The sequence below is a fragment of the Sus scrofa genome, chromosome 4 (genome assembly GCF_000003025.6).
Source record: "Sus scrofa isolate TJ Tabasco breed Duroc chromosome 4, Sscrofa11.1, whole genome shotgun sequence".
In the NCBI taxonomy this organism is placed as follows: Eukaryota; Metazoa; Chordata; class Mammalia; order Artiodactyla; family Suidae; genus Sus; species Sus scrofa.
Window position 1 is genome coordinate 80876931 of NC_010446.5, and position 16693 is coordinate 80893623.

General features: G+C 38.5%; 1 protein-coding gene across 7 annotated transcripts in view; it reads right to left on the minus strand.

The window, feature by feature from the left end:
• The window catches only part of METTL11B (methyltransferase like 11B), a 77563-nt gene that overhangs the window by 22081 nt on the left and 38789 nt on the right, over positions 1-16693 (minus strand). For 2 of the 7 annotated variants that reach the window (XM_013996773.2, XM_013996772.2), the window contains exon 1: positions 386-2262. The exons of 2 other annotated variants lie outside the window; for them this stretch is intronic. In XM_013996773.2, the coding sequence (XP_013852227.1) occupies positions 386-484 (99 nt within the window). In that variant the 5' untranslated portion in view covers positions 485-2262. Of the gene's footprint in view, positions 1-385; positions 2263-16693 lie in introns of those variants that run through there. 3 more of the 7 variants (XM_013996775.2, XM_013996774.2, NM_001243649.1) reach the window with 3 other exon arrangements.

A 16693-nucleotide genomic window follows, 5' to 3' on the forward strand; every position in this document is an offset into this window, starting at 1 on the left:
CTACTGCATTAACACTCTCATCTTTGAGTTGCCTAACTTGCCTACCTCTAAATTTTTGCAAATATTAAAAATGTCCTCCCAAATTCAAGAAATTAATTTCTATAAGTCTGACGCTCCAGCAACTAACACCCAGAGAAGCAAGTTACCCATATCTAAGAGTATATGGAAGTCCCCAAATAGAGGCTTGACCTGCCAGGCAACATTTGGTCTTTGCCCTTTACATAAAAGAATGCCATTGAAACATTTAAGCCCAATGACATTAGTTATGGGTCCTTTTTACCTGCAAATGTCCTTGTTCTAACTCCTCTTGCAAAAGCCCCACAACTTCACATAGAGAGTCCCTGGTCATTCCTTGTCCCTTACCTAGTAGCTCTGACTCACTTACCCAGGGGGATATTTTCCAGCAGGTAGAGATAGCTCTGAAAGAAGTCATTGCAAATGGCTTTGTGAAGAATAAAGGACATGCTGTGTCGACAGAGTTCATCGTCGGTCTTCTGCCAGCGGGATCTAAAGGCAAAATGTGCTCCCAGGTGGGCCATGGTGAAAGGGCATAATAATTATTCCTACAGAGAAAGGGAACTTGCCTGGCTTTTTCTTTGAATTAGCCTTCTCTTCCTACATGAACTTGAGACGACTGTCATTTTAAACCAGCCCCTGTCCATCTATATCAGGAGAAGTGTCATGGGGTTTGGGGGGGGAGGGGCGGCAGACATCAGGAGGTCAGGCTCTTGGCACATCTACAGTCTGATTGCTTGGGCCACACCACTCCAAGCCAGCAGGTGCTAAGTAAAGATGAAAACAGGCTGAGTGAGATCCTGCCTCATCCAGGAAAAAGCACGCCTCCCTCCTTTAGCTGCCACTTCAAACAGGCAAGAGCACAGCCAGCGGCCAGCTAACACCCTGAATATTTGCTTTAATTTGATTCCTAAATTGGAGTGGCCTAATTTCCATTTCAAAGCATTGTGAATATTTTGCAGGAGATCCTGTTCCCTGATTTCCATCACTCCTCCTGGGACACGGAATCCTCAAGTTACAAGGACCCTTCAAAGTCATCTTAGCCATGAACACTTCTTTCATCAATTCAGTTTTGCCCAAATCATTTCATAGAGATAGATGTGTGTTTCCTATTTTTAAGGATTTTCAAGAGACACAATTACATGAAAGCTTGTTCTGATGTTAACAAAGTCTCCTCTGTCAGCAACTCTTCCATCTAGCTTGCTGTAAACAATACCTAGTCATATAAGCTTGTTTCTCCCTTTCTGATTATTGTGGATATGCTTTTCCTCATAAGTGCTCATTTGGTTTCTGTACTGAGTATCATCTAATTGTCCCTGCATGTCTGCTCTCCACTCATTCTACATTACTCTGTGTGATTGGAGACTGGACTGCATTGACATCAGTGGACTTCCTGGTTGAGTTCTGCCAATGGGTAGTGCCAGCAGGAGGCTGAAGGAGAGTATGTCAATGTGTTTATTCCCCTGGCACCATCCCTGTGGAGATGCCATAGGTTAACTACTTCCTAATGTGAAAAGTCATAGCTCCTGTCCGTAAGTCTTCTCATATAAATGCTCTCTCCTGGTTTGTTTATTTGTTTTTTCTCTTTACAGCTGCACCTGCAATTTATGGAAATTCCTGGGCTAGGGGTTGAATTGGAGCTGCAGGAGCAGGCCTACACCACAGCCATGGTAATGCTGAATCCAAGCTGCATCTGTGACCTATACCGCTGCTTGCAACAATGACAGATCCCTAACTCAATGAACAAGGTTAGGGATCAAACCCACATCCTCACAGACATTACATTAGATTCTTAACCGGCTGAGTCACAATGGGAACTCCTCTCCTAGTTCTGAAAAATGCTCCCTCCTCATGCTGCTTCAGGCCTCAGGGTAGTGATGCACCAGTTATCACAATCTGTGGAGTAATGCGCTATTCCTTGTCATTTCTCTAAACTTACCACACCTTTATAGATAGTCCCTTTATTAAACTGACTCAAATTCTCAATTCGTGAATGTCATCTGTTTCCTGGAGGGATAATATTTCAACCATCTAATATTCTTTTTTTTTTTTTTTTTGGCCACACTCAAGGAACATGGAAGTTCCCAGGCCAGGGATCGAACCCATGCTACAGCAGTGACAAGCCAGATCCTTAACCTGCTAAGCCACTAGGGAACACCAACCATCTAATATTCTTAACAAGAAAATCCAGGAGTGCCCATCATGATGCAGTGGAAATGAATCTGACTGGGAACCATGAGGTTGCCAGTTCGATCCCTGGCCTCACTCAGTGGGTTAAGGATCTGGTGTTACCATGAGCTGTAGTGTAGGACACACACACACACACACACACACACACACACACACGACTCAGATCTGGTGTTGCTGTGGCCCTGACATAGGCCAGCACCTGTAGCTCTGATTAGACCCCTAGCCTGGGGACCTCCACATGTCACAGGTGCAGCCCTAAAAAGATAAAAGACAAAAAAGAAAGAAAGAAAGAAAATCCATAAGAACTCAATACTCTATTGGCCCCATACTATGTTTAACCACTCACCACCCACTGTCCCTCCAAAATACACATATACACCCACATATGCACACATGCACACACTATAGTAGTCACTTCTAAGATGGCCCCTATAGATCTCCACCTCCTGATTAATATTCATACCTCTGTGTAATCCTCTTCCCTGGGCTAGATTACTGACTTACTTCTAAAGAATAAAATATGGCAGAAGGGATAGGATGTCACTTACAAGATCATGATATAAGAAGACTATTTTTGGCATTTTCCTTTGCTCTCTTGCTTGCTTGCTCTAAGGGAAGCCAGCTGCCTGTTGTGAGCTGCCCTAAGGAGAAGCCCACATGACAAGGAACTGCCTCAGTGTAAAAACCCAGGAAAAGCTAAATTCTGCCAACAACCATGAGTGAGCTGGGAAGAAGGTCTTTCTCCATCCAATCTGATAAAAGACCCTGAGCCAGCTAAGCCATGCTCAAGTTACTGACTCAAAGAAATTATTGCTTCTTCTTTGAAGCAGCTAAATTTTGGAATAATTTGTTACAATGAAGCTAATAGATAGCTAATTCACACATCGTCAGTGAAATTTTTATAAGATTGGAATCTAACCATGATCTTTCTTTAAGTATAATTTATGTGTTAATCTTTTAATGGGAAAAGAAGTAAGGATTCCATTTGTTTGATGCTGTCTTATTTTTCTTCATTTTCCTATGTTTCTATATTTCCATTTCCCCTCTCCCTACTTCAAGGGGCACCCACATAATTTCAGTGGGATTATCCCCATTCCCAGTTTCAGGAATTGCCTGAGTTGCATTCCACATTATCCATGGTCCCCTTGCCACAGTGCATGGTTTATGGATGGGTACATCATCCTGTCATTGCATTTACCAATGAATATGTGATATTCTCCTGGCTTCAGTTTTCATTTGGAAGTGGGTGCACTGTCTACATTTGTATTATCTGTGCTAGCAATGAGGAATCTTATCTAGCACAAATAACATCCTGCCTCATTTTTACTCAGTTCATGAGGATGGAGATAAAATATGGTATCAAACAGAATTGGGACACTTCAAGTGAGAGTATTTCACGTTGTTAAGGAGGAAGGCTCTAAACTAGAATTCAACATATCTGACTAAGTTAAAACTCATACTGGGAAAATTTGACAAATTCTTAGTCTTTCTGAGCCTCATTTTCCTCTTCTGTAAAAGGAAGGTAATGATAATAGTACATACCTCTTATGATTGTTGTGAGAACTAAATATACTTCATGTAAAACACCTCAGTGCCTGGCACACAGTGCATGTTCAATAAGTGCTAGCTATTATCATTGTAGTTTTTGGAAGAAAGTTGATAAGTTACAGGGACTAAAAATACTTTCTGTCTCTCTGGCTCTTTGGGGATTATATTCAGTGAGGTATTGTCTCTTACCATGACTTTTCACCACATATCCAAGAGATTATTTGCACCCTATGCATTTAAGAATTGAAAAGGAAAGAAATCCAAATGAAATGTGCTCTCAAAGCTCATTCATTCAGCATTCATCCTTCAGAATTTTCTGTTGTTACAGGAAAAACAAAGCAACGTAAGAAACTCAGGAATCCTAGCAAAAAAAAAAAAAAAAAAAAAAAAAAAGGAGTTCCCTTCGTGGCGCAGTGGTTAACGAATCCAACTAGGAACCATGAGGTTGCGGGTTCGGTCCCTGCCCTTGCTCAGTGGGTTAACGGTCCGGCGTTGCCGTCAACTGTGGTGTAGGTTGCAGACGTGGCTCGGATCCCGCGTTGCTGTGGCTCTGGCATAGACTGGTGGCTACTGCTCGGATTAGACCCCTAGCCTGGGAATCTCCATATGCCGCGGAAGCGGCCCAAGAAATAGAAAAAAAAAGAAAAGAAAAAAAGAAAAAAAGAAACCCAGGAATCCTCCTTTGTTACTTGATTTGTCAATATGTCTAATAGGAGGTAGGTTCTTAACCTCAAAATCTTAGTAATGCTCAGATAACCTTTCATATGCTGAAAATGTTAGGATGTATGATCCTGGGAGAGAGACTGGGCAAGCTCTGACTCCAAGCTATTCAGTATTCTTTGTTTGGCAAGCAACATTGGCAAGCTTCTCAGTTTTCACAAAACTAATTTTCTTTCACTATAAAATGGATGGTAAATTATTTATGTTTGCAGAAGGATTATTAAGTGTTCTAAGATCTCTAAATTTCAGACCTGTAATTCCTGCATGGGAATGAAAGACTGATTGGCTTATACAAAATGACTTTATTAGCTTTTGGTTATCTCTGTGAGTTACTTTAGATTTTGTGTCCATTTCTCATACTGGTATAGCTTGCATCAATTTCTGCTTCATTGCATTTATTTCCTTATGCAAATAATTTTTCTCTCACAGCTGAAATGCTCTGTTGCTATCACTTCATATCACTCTTGACCATATTCTTACTGGGTGAGGGAAGTTATGATACAGATCTCCAGTCTACCCCAGGCATCCAGTTTCCAGGCAGGAAAGGAAAACAATAATGTAAAGGAAAGAAATATGGCGATAGCAAGGGAACGTGGAAACTCTGAATCTATCCAGGTTGATTTCTTCTCACAGTAATCCCTTGGCAAGAAGTAAATCACAGTTAAACAACAAAGTAGCATGAAAAGGAGTTCCTGTCGTGGCTCAGTGGTTAACGAATCTGACTAGGAACCATGAGGTTGCGTGTTCGATCCCTGGCCTTGCTCAGTGGGTTAAGGATCTGGCGTTGCCGTGAGCTGTGGTGTAGGTCACAGACGTGGCTTGGGTCCCACGTTCCTGTGGCTCTGGCATAGGCCAGTGGCTACAGCTCCTATTAGACCCCTAGTCTGGGAACCTCCATATCCCACGGGAGCAGCTCTAGAAAAGGCAAAAAGGCAAATAAATAAATAAATAATAAAGTAGCATGAAAAGAGACTTAGAAGTAAGAAAGCAAAGAAAAGGAAAATCAGAGGAAGCATACTCATTCAGTAGTATGATAAGCTAAATATATGGGAAAAACCAATCAATATAAAATACCTATCAAGTTAACATTCCTTAATACTTTAAACTGAAATTCAATGGCAAAAATAAATGTTTTCTGACAAAGATAGAACTTACCATTCATAAATGCTCACTGAAAGGAATAACTAAAAAAATTTTACTTCAGGAAGAAGGAAATTAAGACAGAGAGCTATTAGCACAAGAATAGCTAAAAAGGTCACTACAACACAAATAGAGCCCCAGATAAATCTATTTACACATGTTAAGTAGATAAAACATAGAAATAATATTATAGTAGAAAAAGGATTGTTTCGATAAGACCCCATAGAAGTTCCCTTGTGGTGCAGGGGGTTAAGGATCCAGTGTTGCTGTGGCTGTGGTGTAGGTCACAACTGTTATTCAGTTTCAGTCCCTGGCCCAGGAAATTCCACATGCTGCAGGTGCAGCCAAAAAAAAAAAAAAAAAAAAAAGAGAGACCCCCCCTAATGTTGGCACAATTGGACCTACCTCACATCCTACACAAACCAACTCCAGGTAGATTGAAGACTTAAATGTGAAAAGCACAATTCCAAAACTCTTTGAACAAGTTATAGGAAAACATGTTTATGATACCAGGGTAAAAACATATATATATATATTTTTTAAGATGCAAAAAACAAAAACCATAAATAAAGAAAGTTAATTAATTTGACTGAATTAATATTCAAATAATGAACTTCTGGCCAATCAAAAAAAAAAAACCATAAAGAAAGTAAAAAGTCAACCAACAAAGATTAATATTTGGACCATTGATAATCAATAAAAATTTTTGTACTAAATATATGAATAGTCCCTATAAGTAAACAGCAATACAAACAATACTATAGAAAAGTGGAGAATAAAAAGTACATGAAGATGTAGAACAAATTTATGGATACCATAGGGGAAAGGGGGAGTAACTAACATTTACATACAGCACAAGGAACTATATTCAATATCTTGTAATAACCTATAATGGAAAATAATCTGAAAAAATATATGTATATACAACTGAATCACTTTGCTGTGTACTTGAAACTAACACAATATTGTAATCAGCTATATTTTAATTTTTTAAAAAGTATATAGAATTTGTGGCTAAAACAAAGCTGAAATAAAAATACCTGAATCAAGATTCCCAAATCCAACCCAGGGATGTAGAGCTAGAAGGCTAAAATAATAGACCAAAATCAGCTAAATTAAATTTTGGATAAAATGAATATATTTTATTGCATACATGCTTTTAGTGAAAATTAGTGGTAAGATTGAGTTATTACTGCTTGATAAACTCATTGTGTCTTTGTACTAAAATGGGCATTTCAGTAGACTTCAAGCTTAGAATGAGACAGCAGTATGAAAAATAGTGTAAATAAGTTTTAATGAGTAAATCTTAAACAGACCACCAGGCCTCACTTCAGCTTATATCAGTATAACCTAGTATGCAATGTTCGCCTCTTTCTTTATCCTGTTTTGTTTAAGAAACAGGCACCCAATCAAGATTACCCCTGATTATAACTTGGAAGTCATTAAGATTATTCCCCTACATGTGTTGAGAATACATGATACAACGGAAGTTTGGATGACTATTTTCACCCTTTGCAAGGTTTCATGTAGTACAGAAGGGCTATCCATTGGGTGTATGAACCGACTAGATCCAAGGTCAGAAATCAAGTTTCAACCTAACAGACATTATAGATGAAAATGGGGCTTGAGGTAAGTGATGCTTGCAGCTGAAGAAATATTTAAACCCCATAATTTTGGGTTAAAATCATTCAATTTAACTGACAGAAAGGCTAGAATAGCCAGTGAAGAACTCCTTCCTGTCTTACTGAGGAGGAAAGAATTCAACTGGGCTGCTTAGTTCTTTTTTTTTTTTTTTTTTCAAGGCCTCACCCACAGCATATGGAGGTTCCCAAGCTAGAGGTCTAATCGGAGCTGTAGCTGCTGGCCTACACCACAGCCACAGCAGTGCAGGATCCGAGCTGCGTCTGTGACCTACACCACAGCTCATGGCAACACCAGATCCTTAACCCACTGAGTGAGGCCAGGGATCAAATCCACAACCTCACGGTTCCTAGTCGGATTCATTTCTGCTGCACCACGACGGGAACTCCAGGCTGCTTAGTTCTAATTTCAAGTTTGACTCCCCAAGCATTTAGATTAAAAAAAATACTCTTGCATCTCTAATAAAGGTTATATGTCCTTGTGTAAAGTATCTGTTTAGATGTGTGTGTGTGTATGTGTGTGTGCTTTTCTCACTTCTCTCATTTATATTAAATTGAAAGAATTTATAAAACATTCAGCTCCATTTCAAATTATCCTTCAAAATATAACAATGCTTGATTTCACATCACTTCCATCATTTAATATTTCAATATGATTTTGGATAGGTAAAAGTGTATACATATGACACTATTCAGGCAAATTAACCTTTTCACATTTTCCCTAACCAAATGATTTAGGCAACTATTAATAAAAGAAAAAAATTATACTTTTTTTCAACTTAATTGAGAAATATGATAAAGTATCAGGTTGACTTCCTAATATTTCAGTCTCCCCTTTCGTGCAGCAATCCTTATTTTCTATTTTGGTAGGAAGGCAAGTTGGAGGAAGAAGTAGAACTGTGAACTGGGGAGTTCCCGTCGTGGCGCAGTGGTTAACGAATCCGACTAGGAACCATGAGGTCGCGGGTTCGGTCCCTGCCCTTGCTCAGTGGGTTAACGATCCGGCGTTGCCGTGAGCTGTGGTGTAGGTCTCAGATGCGGCTCGGATCCCGAGTTGCTGTGGCTCTGGCATAGGCTGGTGGCTACAGCTCCATTTCGACCCCTAGCCTGGGAACCTCCATATGCCGCAGGAGCGGCCCAAAGAAATAGCAAAAAAAAAAAAAAAAAAAAAAAAAAAAACTGTGAACTGGAATATAAAGAGACTATATATTCATCAGTACTAATGGATTTGTAGATTTTAGCAGAGCCCAGTGAGGTGCACAAGCAGGTGGGCTCTGACCTTCCTATTCTCACATTGACCAGAGGAGCAGATTTTAATTTTTATACATGAGAATTCTGCACAGGGCGTTTCCATTGTGGTTCAGCGGATTACAAAACTGACTAGTATCCATGAGGATGCAGGTTCCATCCCTGGCCTCATTCAGTGGGTTAAGTTTCCGGCATTGCTGTGAGCTGTGGTATAGGAAGCAGCTGCAGCTCCAATATGATCCTTAGCCTGGGAACTTCCATATTCTGCAGGTATAGCCCTAAAAAGCAAAATAAAAATAAAAATAAAGAGAATTCTGCATAGACTTTCACTTGAAAACGTCCCCTCCCATCATCATTCTTCCCCTTACCTGATACTCTGTCTTTTACTCAACTTGCCCTTGTCTTTCTACTCAACAATGTTTTCATAAGTACATGAGCCTCTATAATTACCCCATTGTGCATTTAGCAAACTAGATTTTGGGATACATATTCTATTTAACTTACCCTCTGATTTCAGCTGAAATTGAACATTTATCAGTACTAAATATAAAATTCTAAGAGCCCTGAGTGCTAAAAAGAATCTGTCTGATCTATAATATGTAATACAAAATAAAATTCTCTCTGTTCTCTCTCTCCTCCCTCTCCCTCTCTCTCTCTTTCTTTCTCCCTCCTCTACCCCAAATCCTATGCCACCCCACAAGACTAGAAACATGGACTCTTGACATCTCTTGGCTGACCCAGCACTGAGGACAGTGTTTCTCAAAGTATGAACCTCATGCAATGAGCATCACAAATTTCTGGGGTGTTTATTTGTTTCAACTAAAAGCTAAAAAATATAGGCTTTCTTCTCTGTCACAGTTATATTTTTTTTGTTTTCCAATTGTCTGGGTTTTGAAAATTATGAAGTAATTCAGACTTACAGAGATTTACAAAACAAGTATTCATGTCACCCTCCAATATTAACAAACATTATACCATGCTGTACAAGCTTCAGATTTGTCTTTTTAAGAATTAAACACATACACATACAGTTGGGAACACTTCCCTACCTCCATTGCTCTACTTGTCTTTCTCAGAAAACACATGCCAACTTGAGGTATGTGTCCTTCCTATCTAGGTGCTTATATTTTCAGTAAATATGTACTTATCCCTAAATTGCCTTGTTAATTTTTAAATGTACACAAGTTTATATGTTGCAATTCACTTTACTAGGTCAGCTATATGCTCTTGCTATCTTATCCACGAAGTTATAATGGTCACTGCACAATGGGGAGAGGGGAAATACATACACACACATTCATTCATTCTTTTTAACTACAATATAATATTCCATTATATAACTGTACCACTTTATTTATTTATTTATTTATTTATTTTGTCTTTTTAGGGCCACACCATGGCATATGGAAATTCCCAGGCTAGTGGTCAAATCAGAGCTGTAGCTGTTGACCTATGCCACAGCCACAGGAACAAGGGATCTGAGCCACATCTTCAAACTACACCACTGCTCAGAGCAACACCAGATTCTTTAACCCACTGAGCAAGGCCAGGTATCAAACTGCATCCTCCTGGATACTGGTCAGGTTTGTTACTGCTGAGCCACAACGGGAATGCCCCAACCTTATTGATAAATGTTTAGATTTCTTTCAATCTTTTACTTTACTAACATCCTTCTAAAAGCCTCCTGGTGTACATGTGTGAGAATTGCTCTAGAGAATATGCCCAGAAGTGGAATCAGTGGGTTGTAGACTACGTCCTTCTTTAACTTGTGTATTCCAATGTGGATACACAAATTTATCCAGCAGCAGTGTGAGACTTTCAATTCCCCCATATCTTTCTTAAAACTTGTGATACTTTTTAAGTGTTGCTAATCTGTTTCTATGGGTATTTCACTGGTAATACTAAGCAAACATTTATATAGCACCTACATTGTTCCAAGCACTGATCTATGTACCTCTTTGAGAAGTAACTACTATTCTGCAGTAGTAGTTACTTCTTTTTTTCTATTTCCACTCTATAGATTAGGAAATTGATGCATAGAGAGGTTGTATAAGTTGCAAGTTCACATGGTTGATAAATGCAGAGCTGGGAGTTTGAACCCAGAGAACCAAGCTCAAGAGTGCATCCTCTTAGCCTCTGAGCCATACCACATAGGCCTAGGGAGTCATAGCCTATAGGTGTCAGAGCATGAAAAGTCCATCCCTGGTCTATGTTTTCATCAGCTAATTCCAAGGGATGCCATGATAGAAGCTCCAAATTTTCATTCTAGCTTCAAATTCCCTTTCTGTTTTTGGTGCCCAGAAATTTCCACATCATTTTTAAGTACATTAAAGTATTTTAAAATTTTAATTGTTTCTTAGTCAGCTCAGGATGCTCTAACGAAATACCACAAACTGGGTAACTTAAACATTCATATTTACTTTTCCCAGTTCTGGAGGCTGGGAAGTCTGAAATTAAGATGCAAATTGGTAGACCCATTCTTTATTTCCAGTAACTACTATTCTGTCATTATACAATCATTATTGGAGAGAGCTGCCTATAAAATGGGAAAAAATGGTTTTAATAACCTGTCATATCAGTAAAGTCGCAAGAAAGTCTTATCGTTGCCATTTTCTGTCTCAAATTATTTCAATAAGGCTCTTCCATGGGAGAAGAGAAAAACTATCTTCAACTGTGCAGCTGCACTAGGCCCTGGGAAAGCAGACATGAAATGTTTGAGATGGCCAAAAGTTGTCACTGGGGACTAGGGATTAGAACCTGGTCAAAGCAGCAAATAAAAAAAATTTAAAAAGCTCTTAAAAGAACCTGACAAGGGAAGCTTAAATCTTATTTAAAGGGTTGGGTTGTACTAAGCCTTGAAAAATTCAATCCTCTGGAGGACTATATCTCACTAAGAAAGCTCCATGTAAGTTTATCATGTATCCAACACCTAGACATTGGGCCTTGGAGACCACTAGGATAATATTTCCTCTGGATTAGCACTGAAGCTTGGAAGTGACATTTGTACGAGGCATACTTTAAACTCTAGGGCTTTTCTGATTACAAAATGATAATTCTGAGGGGGAAATAGTGCTTACTGCAGAGAGAAGTTGCCATGATTTATACGTCTTAGACAATCTTCCTTTTTCACACAGAGTAACTTATTTGACCAAGTATGTTTTGCTTTTCTTTTTGTTTTTAACCAAAGTTGTCTTTTGATTGATATTAAAGGTAGAGCGTGTTTGTTTTAGTGTGTTTTTTATTTTTATAGTTCCACCAAGTCCAAAAGAATGATTGTATAAATCCTAGTTACAGGTGACACTGGTAATTAAATTGTACACATAACGCAGAAACATTACTATGAAATGCCCACATTAGGCCAAGGTAACCTCTAAAGCTTAACTGACTGGTCTTTCTCCACACAGACTCAATGGATCACTCTCCAACTGCTCTAGCTCCCTGATGAAAGCCAGACAAGAATGAAGTGACGCTGAAAAGCTGTCCCCCCTTTTCTCTTGGTGCATCTATCAAGATCTCTGGAATCAAAGTAAAATCTCCCATCATTCCAGTTATAAAGGGTACTCCTAATGAATTAAACATCTAGTGACAGCCAAGGTCATAAACTGCCTGATTCCCTTGGTCAGCTTCCCAGGCCAATTTTAATCATACTTTGGCCAGCATGTATGTTTTGTGCAGTTGTGAATATCAATGGTTTCAGTAACATAATTTAAAATAGTGTGTCTATATTTGCATGTGTATGCATACATCCAGAGTATCTAGAGAATAAGTAATACAGACTTGCATTTGAAGCCAAATGCAACTTCCTAACTTTTGTTCCACTTCTTAACTGCAGGCTGGATTCCTAATTTACTCATCTCTTTTATAAATCTGTGAAACTTGCCATTGCTGGGACTAACAGATTATGGCTAGATCACAGTAAATCTATCACCTCTGGTAGAAAAACAACTCCTCGACTTGGTCAGTAAAATCATCATTATACAGAGAATTCTTCCCTCTCAAAACTAAAATGAATCCTGAAGCCAAATATCACAAGCTAACTATCAGAAGACAATAAGTTTTTTACACTTCCACATATTCTATAAAATAAAGATTAGAGGGGTTTGAGGCTCAGTGGTAATGAACCCAACTAGTATCCATGAGGACATGGTTCAATCCCTGGCCTTGCTCAGTGTGTTAAGGATCCATTGTTGCTGTGAGCTGTGATGTAGGTCGCAGACAGGGCTCAGATCTGGCATTGCTGTGGCTCTGGCGTAGGCCAGCAGCTATAGTTCTGATCCCTAGCCTGGGAACTTCCATATGCCTCCATTGTGGCCCTAAAAGACAAAAAAAAAAAAAAAGAATAAAGAATAAAGATTAGAAACCTGTTGTGAAAAAATTCCTGGCTTCACTTCACTTATCCACTCTGTGCTCACCTTGCTTTTGCTTTTTTTTTCTGTCACTCATTCTCTAATCCTGCCCTCACCTCCGAAGCTTCTTTTATCTGGATTCTGAAAGCTTTTATTAAAGTCTAAAAGCTGTAGTCAGTTCTTGAGATATATGAAAGTTCTGCACACACTCAGAACAATTTCACCAAAGTTCTTAAAAGCTAGAATATATACTTTTTAGGAAACAGTGAAAATTGATGGTTCCTAAAGTTAGACAACTCTAAAACAACATTTAATATCAACTTTAAGCAAAGTGACTCCAGAATAATATAAAATTAATATTAAAATACAGTGATTGAAATCAAGATACCAGTTTTGAAGCGTTGCATGAGGCAATTATTAAGAACAAGAGGAAGGGGAGTTCCTTCTGCGGCACAGTGGGTTAAGGATCCAGCGTTGTCTCTGAGATGGCGCAGGTAGGGGTCCCCACCCATTGCAGTGGGTTAAGGAATCAGTGTTGCTGCTGGGATTTGATCCCTGGCTTGGGAACTTCCATGTGCTGTGGGTGCAGCCAAAAAAAAAAAAAAAAAAAAAAAAAGAACAAGAGGAAAACCAACAGAAGAGCAGATATGCATATCTGCTATGACTTTGTAGAATTTAGTGCATATCACTTGGGGGAGAAGCAGCAAGCCCTAAAGTTTAGAATACTAACAGTTTGGGAAAATTGAGGAACATTGGTGGTTGGATAACACCTAATACAGAATGAAAGTCAATGCTAAACAGATAGATTTTACAGCTATGCATTCACTTACAAATAATTTTTTCATCACTTACCATAATACCACTGTACAGGCACTGGGGTCAAACAGTGGACAAAACTTATCCTCATGAGGTCCCTTATCTGCATGAAGCTTACAGTCTAGTGGGAGCAATAGAAATTAGCCAGATAATCACAGACATGTGGTAGCATGCATCTCTATGAGGAGTGCTAAGAAAGAGGGGCACACAGGCCATGAGAGCCTAGCAATGGTGGATTTGGTCTATTCAGGGAACACTGCCCTGAGAAAGTCACCCTTGAGCTGAGATCTGAGGAATAAGCAGAAGTTAATGAAAAGGGGAAGGGAAAGACAGCTGCTCCTCATTAAAGTAAAACTGACAGTGTTTCTGTGATTTTTAACATAGCTATTTGATTTAATAGTTTTTAAGACCAGGATTAAAAGATATTAGAAGAAGCAGTGTGAACAGATGGTAACTTTTTTCTTCCTTTGAACTTTACTGAGTTAAAATTGACCAAAAATGTTGCATATTTAAGGTGTAAAATTTGATGCTTTTATATATGTATACATTTTGAAATGTTTGCTAATTAACATATCCATCACCTCATGTAGTTACTTTTTTTTTTTTTGGTTAAAACAGTTCAGATCTACTCTCTTTGCAAATTTCAAGTACACAATACATGATTTTTAATATAGTCATCTTGCTATACATTAGATCTCCAGAATTTATTTATCTTATATATCCAAAACTTAAACATTTTATATGTTTATTTACTCTCCAGCAAATCAGAGGAGCTTGCTCATGTCCTATGCCTGCTCCCATTTCCAGGCTCTCTTCCCCACTGTTAGGATGTGGCTTTGATCCTGAAGCTAATTAAGCAAAGAAAGGAGGGAAGAGCATTCCAAGAAGAGGAAATAGCTTATGCAAAGGCCCTCTAGCTTCGGCAAGAAGCCATCTATGCAGAGCTTTACAAACTGTGTCAAAGGATTCTGTCAAATCTAAAAACACAGAAAGCCATTTAGGACATCTTAAGCAGAAGGAAAGAAGATGGAGATGGGGCTAACATTACCAGGTTTGCATTTTGGAAAGATTATTTTATCTACAATATGGAAAACAGATGGAAGGAGTAAAATGATGAAAGTTTGATTGTGTATGTAACCTTTGCCTCAGAAATGTTACTAAAACGAATGGCCTCTGTCATATTATATAGAAGAGGGATATAATCATCACTCCTCAGTTTATTCATTCAAATGACAGTTACTATGCACCAACTATGAACTGATTTAGCACTGGGGTTATATCAGTGACACAACAGATAAAGTTCTCTGCCCTCCTAGAGTCTACAAAATAGAGAAAATATCAAAGTAAATAATACAGCTTGTTAGAAGTTGATGTGCCTTGAAAAAAAATAGAGCAGGAGAAGGATAATTTGGAACGATGAGAGCAGAAAATGGCATGTAATTTTAAACAGGATAAACGGGATCATTTTCTTTGACCAGGTGTGTTTTAGCTAAGACTTAAAAGAAATGAAGGCATCCGCCTTGCAGATGTCTGGGTGAAGAGCCTTTTGACCAAGGAGCATCCAGTGCAAAAGAGGTAGCATATCTGGCACGTTTGTGGAACAGCTGGGAGGCCAGTGTGCCTGGAGCAGAGGAAACATGGGGAAGGAAAGCAAAGATGAGAACAGAGATGTAACGGGGCACAAAGCATACAGGGCCTGGAAGGACACTGATGGAACTCTGAGTGAGAGGCAAGGAGTCATCAAAAGGTACTGAGCAGAAGAGTCCCATGACATGACTTTTTTTTTTAAAGGGTTCACCCTGCTGTCATGTTAAAAATGGAAAGAGGGAGCACAGCTAGGAGGTTTCTGCAGTAAACCAGATGAGGGACCATCACTGCTGGAGTGGCAGTGGTGGCATCTAGAAGACAATAATGGAGGAAGACTTTCAAAATTCTGAGAAAAAAAGTATTTCAATACTAAAATATGAATACTTGGAGTTCCCTGGTGGCTCAGTGAGTTAAGGATCCAGTGTTATCACTGCTGTGGCTCTGGTTACTGCTATGGGGTGGGTTCAAGCACTGTTCCAGGAACTTCTACATGCTATAGGCGCAGCCAAGAAAAAAAAAACAAAAACAAAAACATGAATACTCAACAAAACTATCCATTGTGACATGTAGGAAAGATAATGATATTTTTTGACATGGAAGGCACCAAAAAATTAACTCCCATGCTCCATTTCACTAAAAGAAGATACTAAAGAATGTACTACATCAAAATGAGAGTGTAAACCAAGAGGAAGACATTGGATTGTTCATTCTGAATGAGACCAAACTCTTACGATTTTGACTGAACACAACAGCACTGTGGATATTTTCATTTATAATCTTTTTTCTAGCTCAACAAATAAACTTCAGAAGTATTTATAATTTTTCACCAAAAAAAGTTCATTTGAATAATATTTGAATATAATTACTGAATTTTACTATTTCAATATTATTACCAGAGAAAAAAATTAGAAAATAAGACAATCAGTCAGATCTGCAGATTTAAGAAGGAATATGATATACTTCATAGGTCATAGCAAAATAAATTCTGTCTGCGTGACTAAGATTTTTTTTTGCACAGTAATCCTTCCAAGAACAGTTTTAAACAAATAACATAATAGCCAAATACATTTTTACACAAATCTTAAGACTGGACAGGAGCATAAAAATTGAGGTTTCTATAAACTTTTCTGATCGTCATTTTATCAGGGTGAGTTTTATGATGCAGACCATATCTGTTTTATGCAAATTTAAGAAATGAGGGAACATTTCCCCTTTTGATTTTTCTCAGATTTTTTTTTTCACTAACTGTTAGGAAGGCCTGGAATTTTTAAGGCTAAGCATTGGAATTCTATTAGCATGGAGGAAAAAAATAAGCAGACCCTTGAAGCTCAAAGCTTACATTATGAAAATTAAAGGGCAGAATGCAATTATTGAAAAAGGATTTATGGGGTATGTAGTAATTTGAATCTATAGAGTCCAGGAAAATAGGGAATCCATGATAAA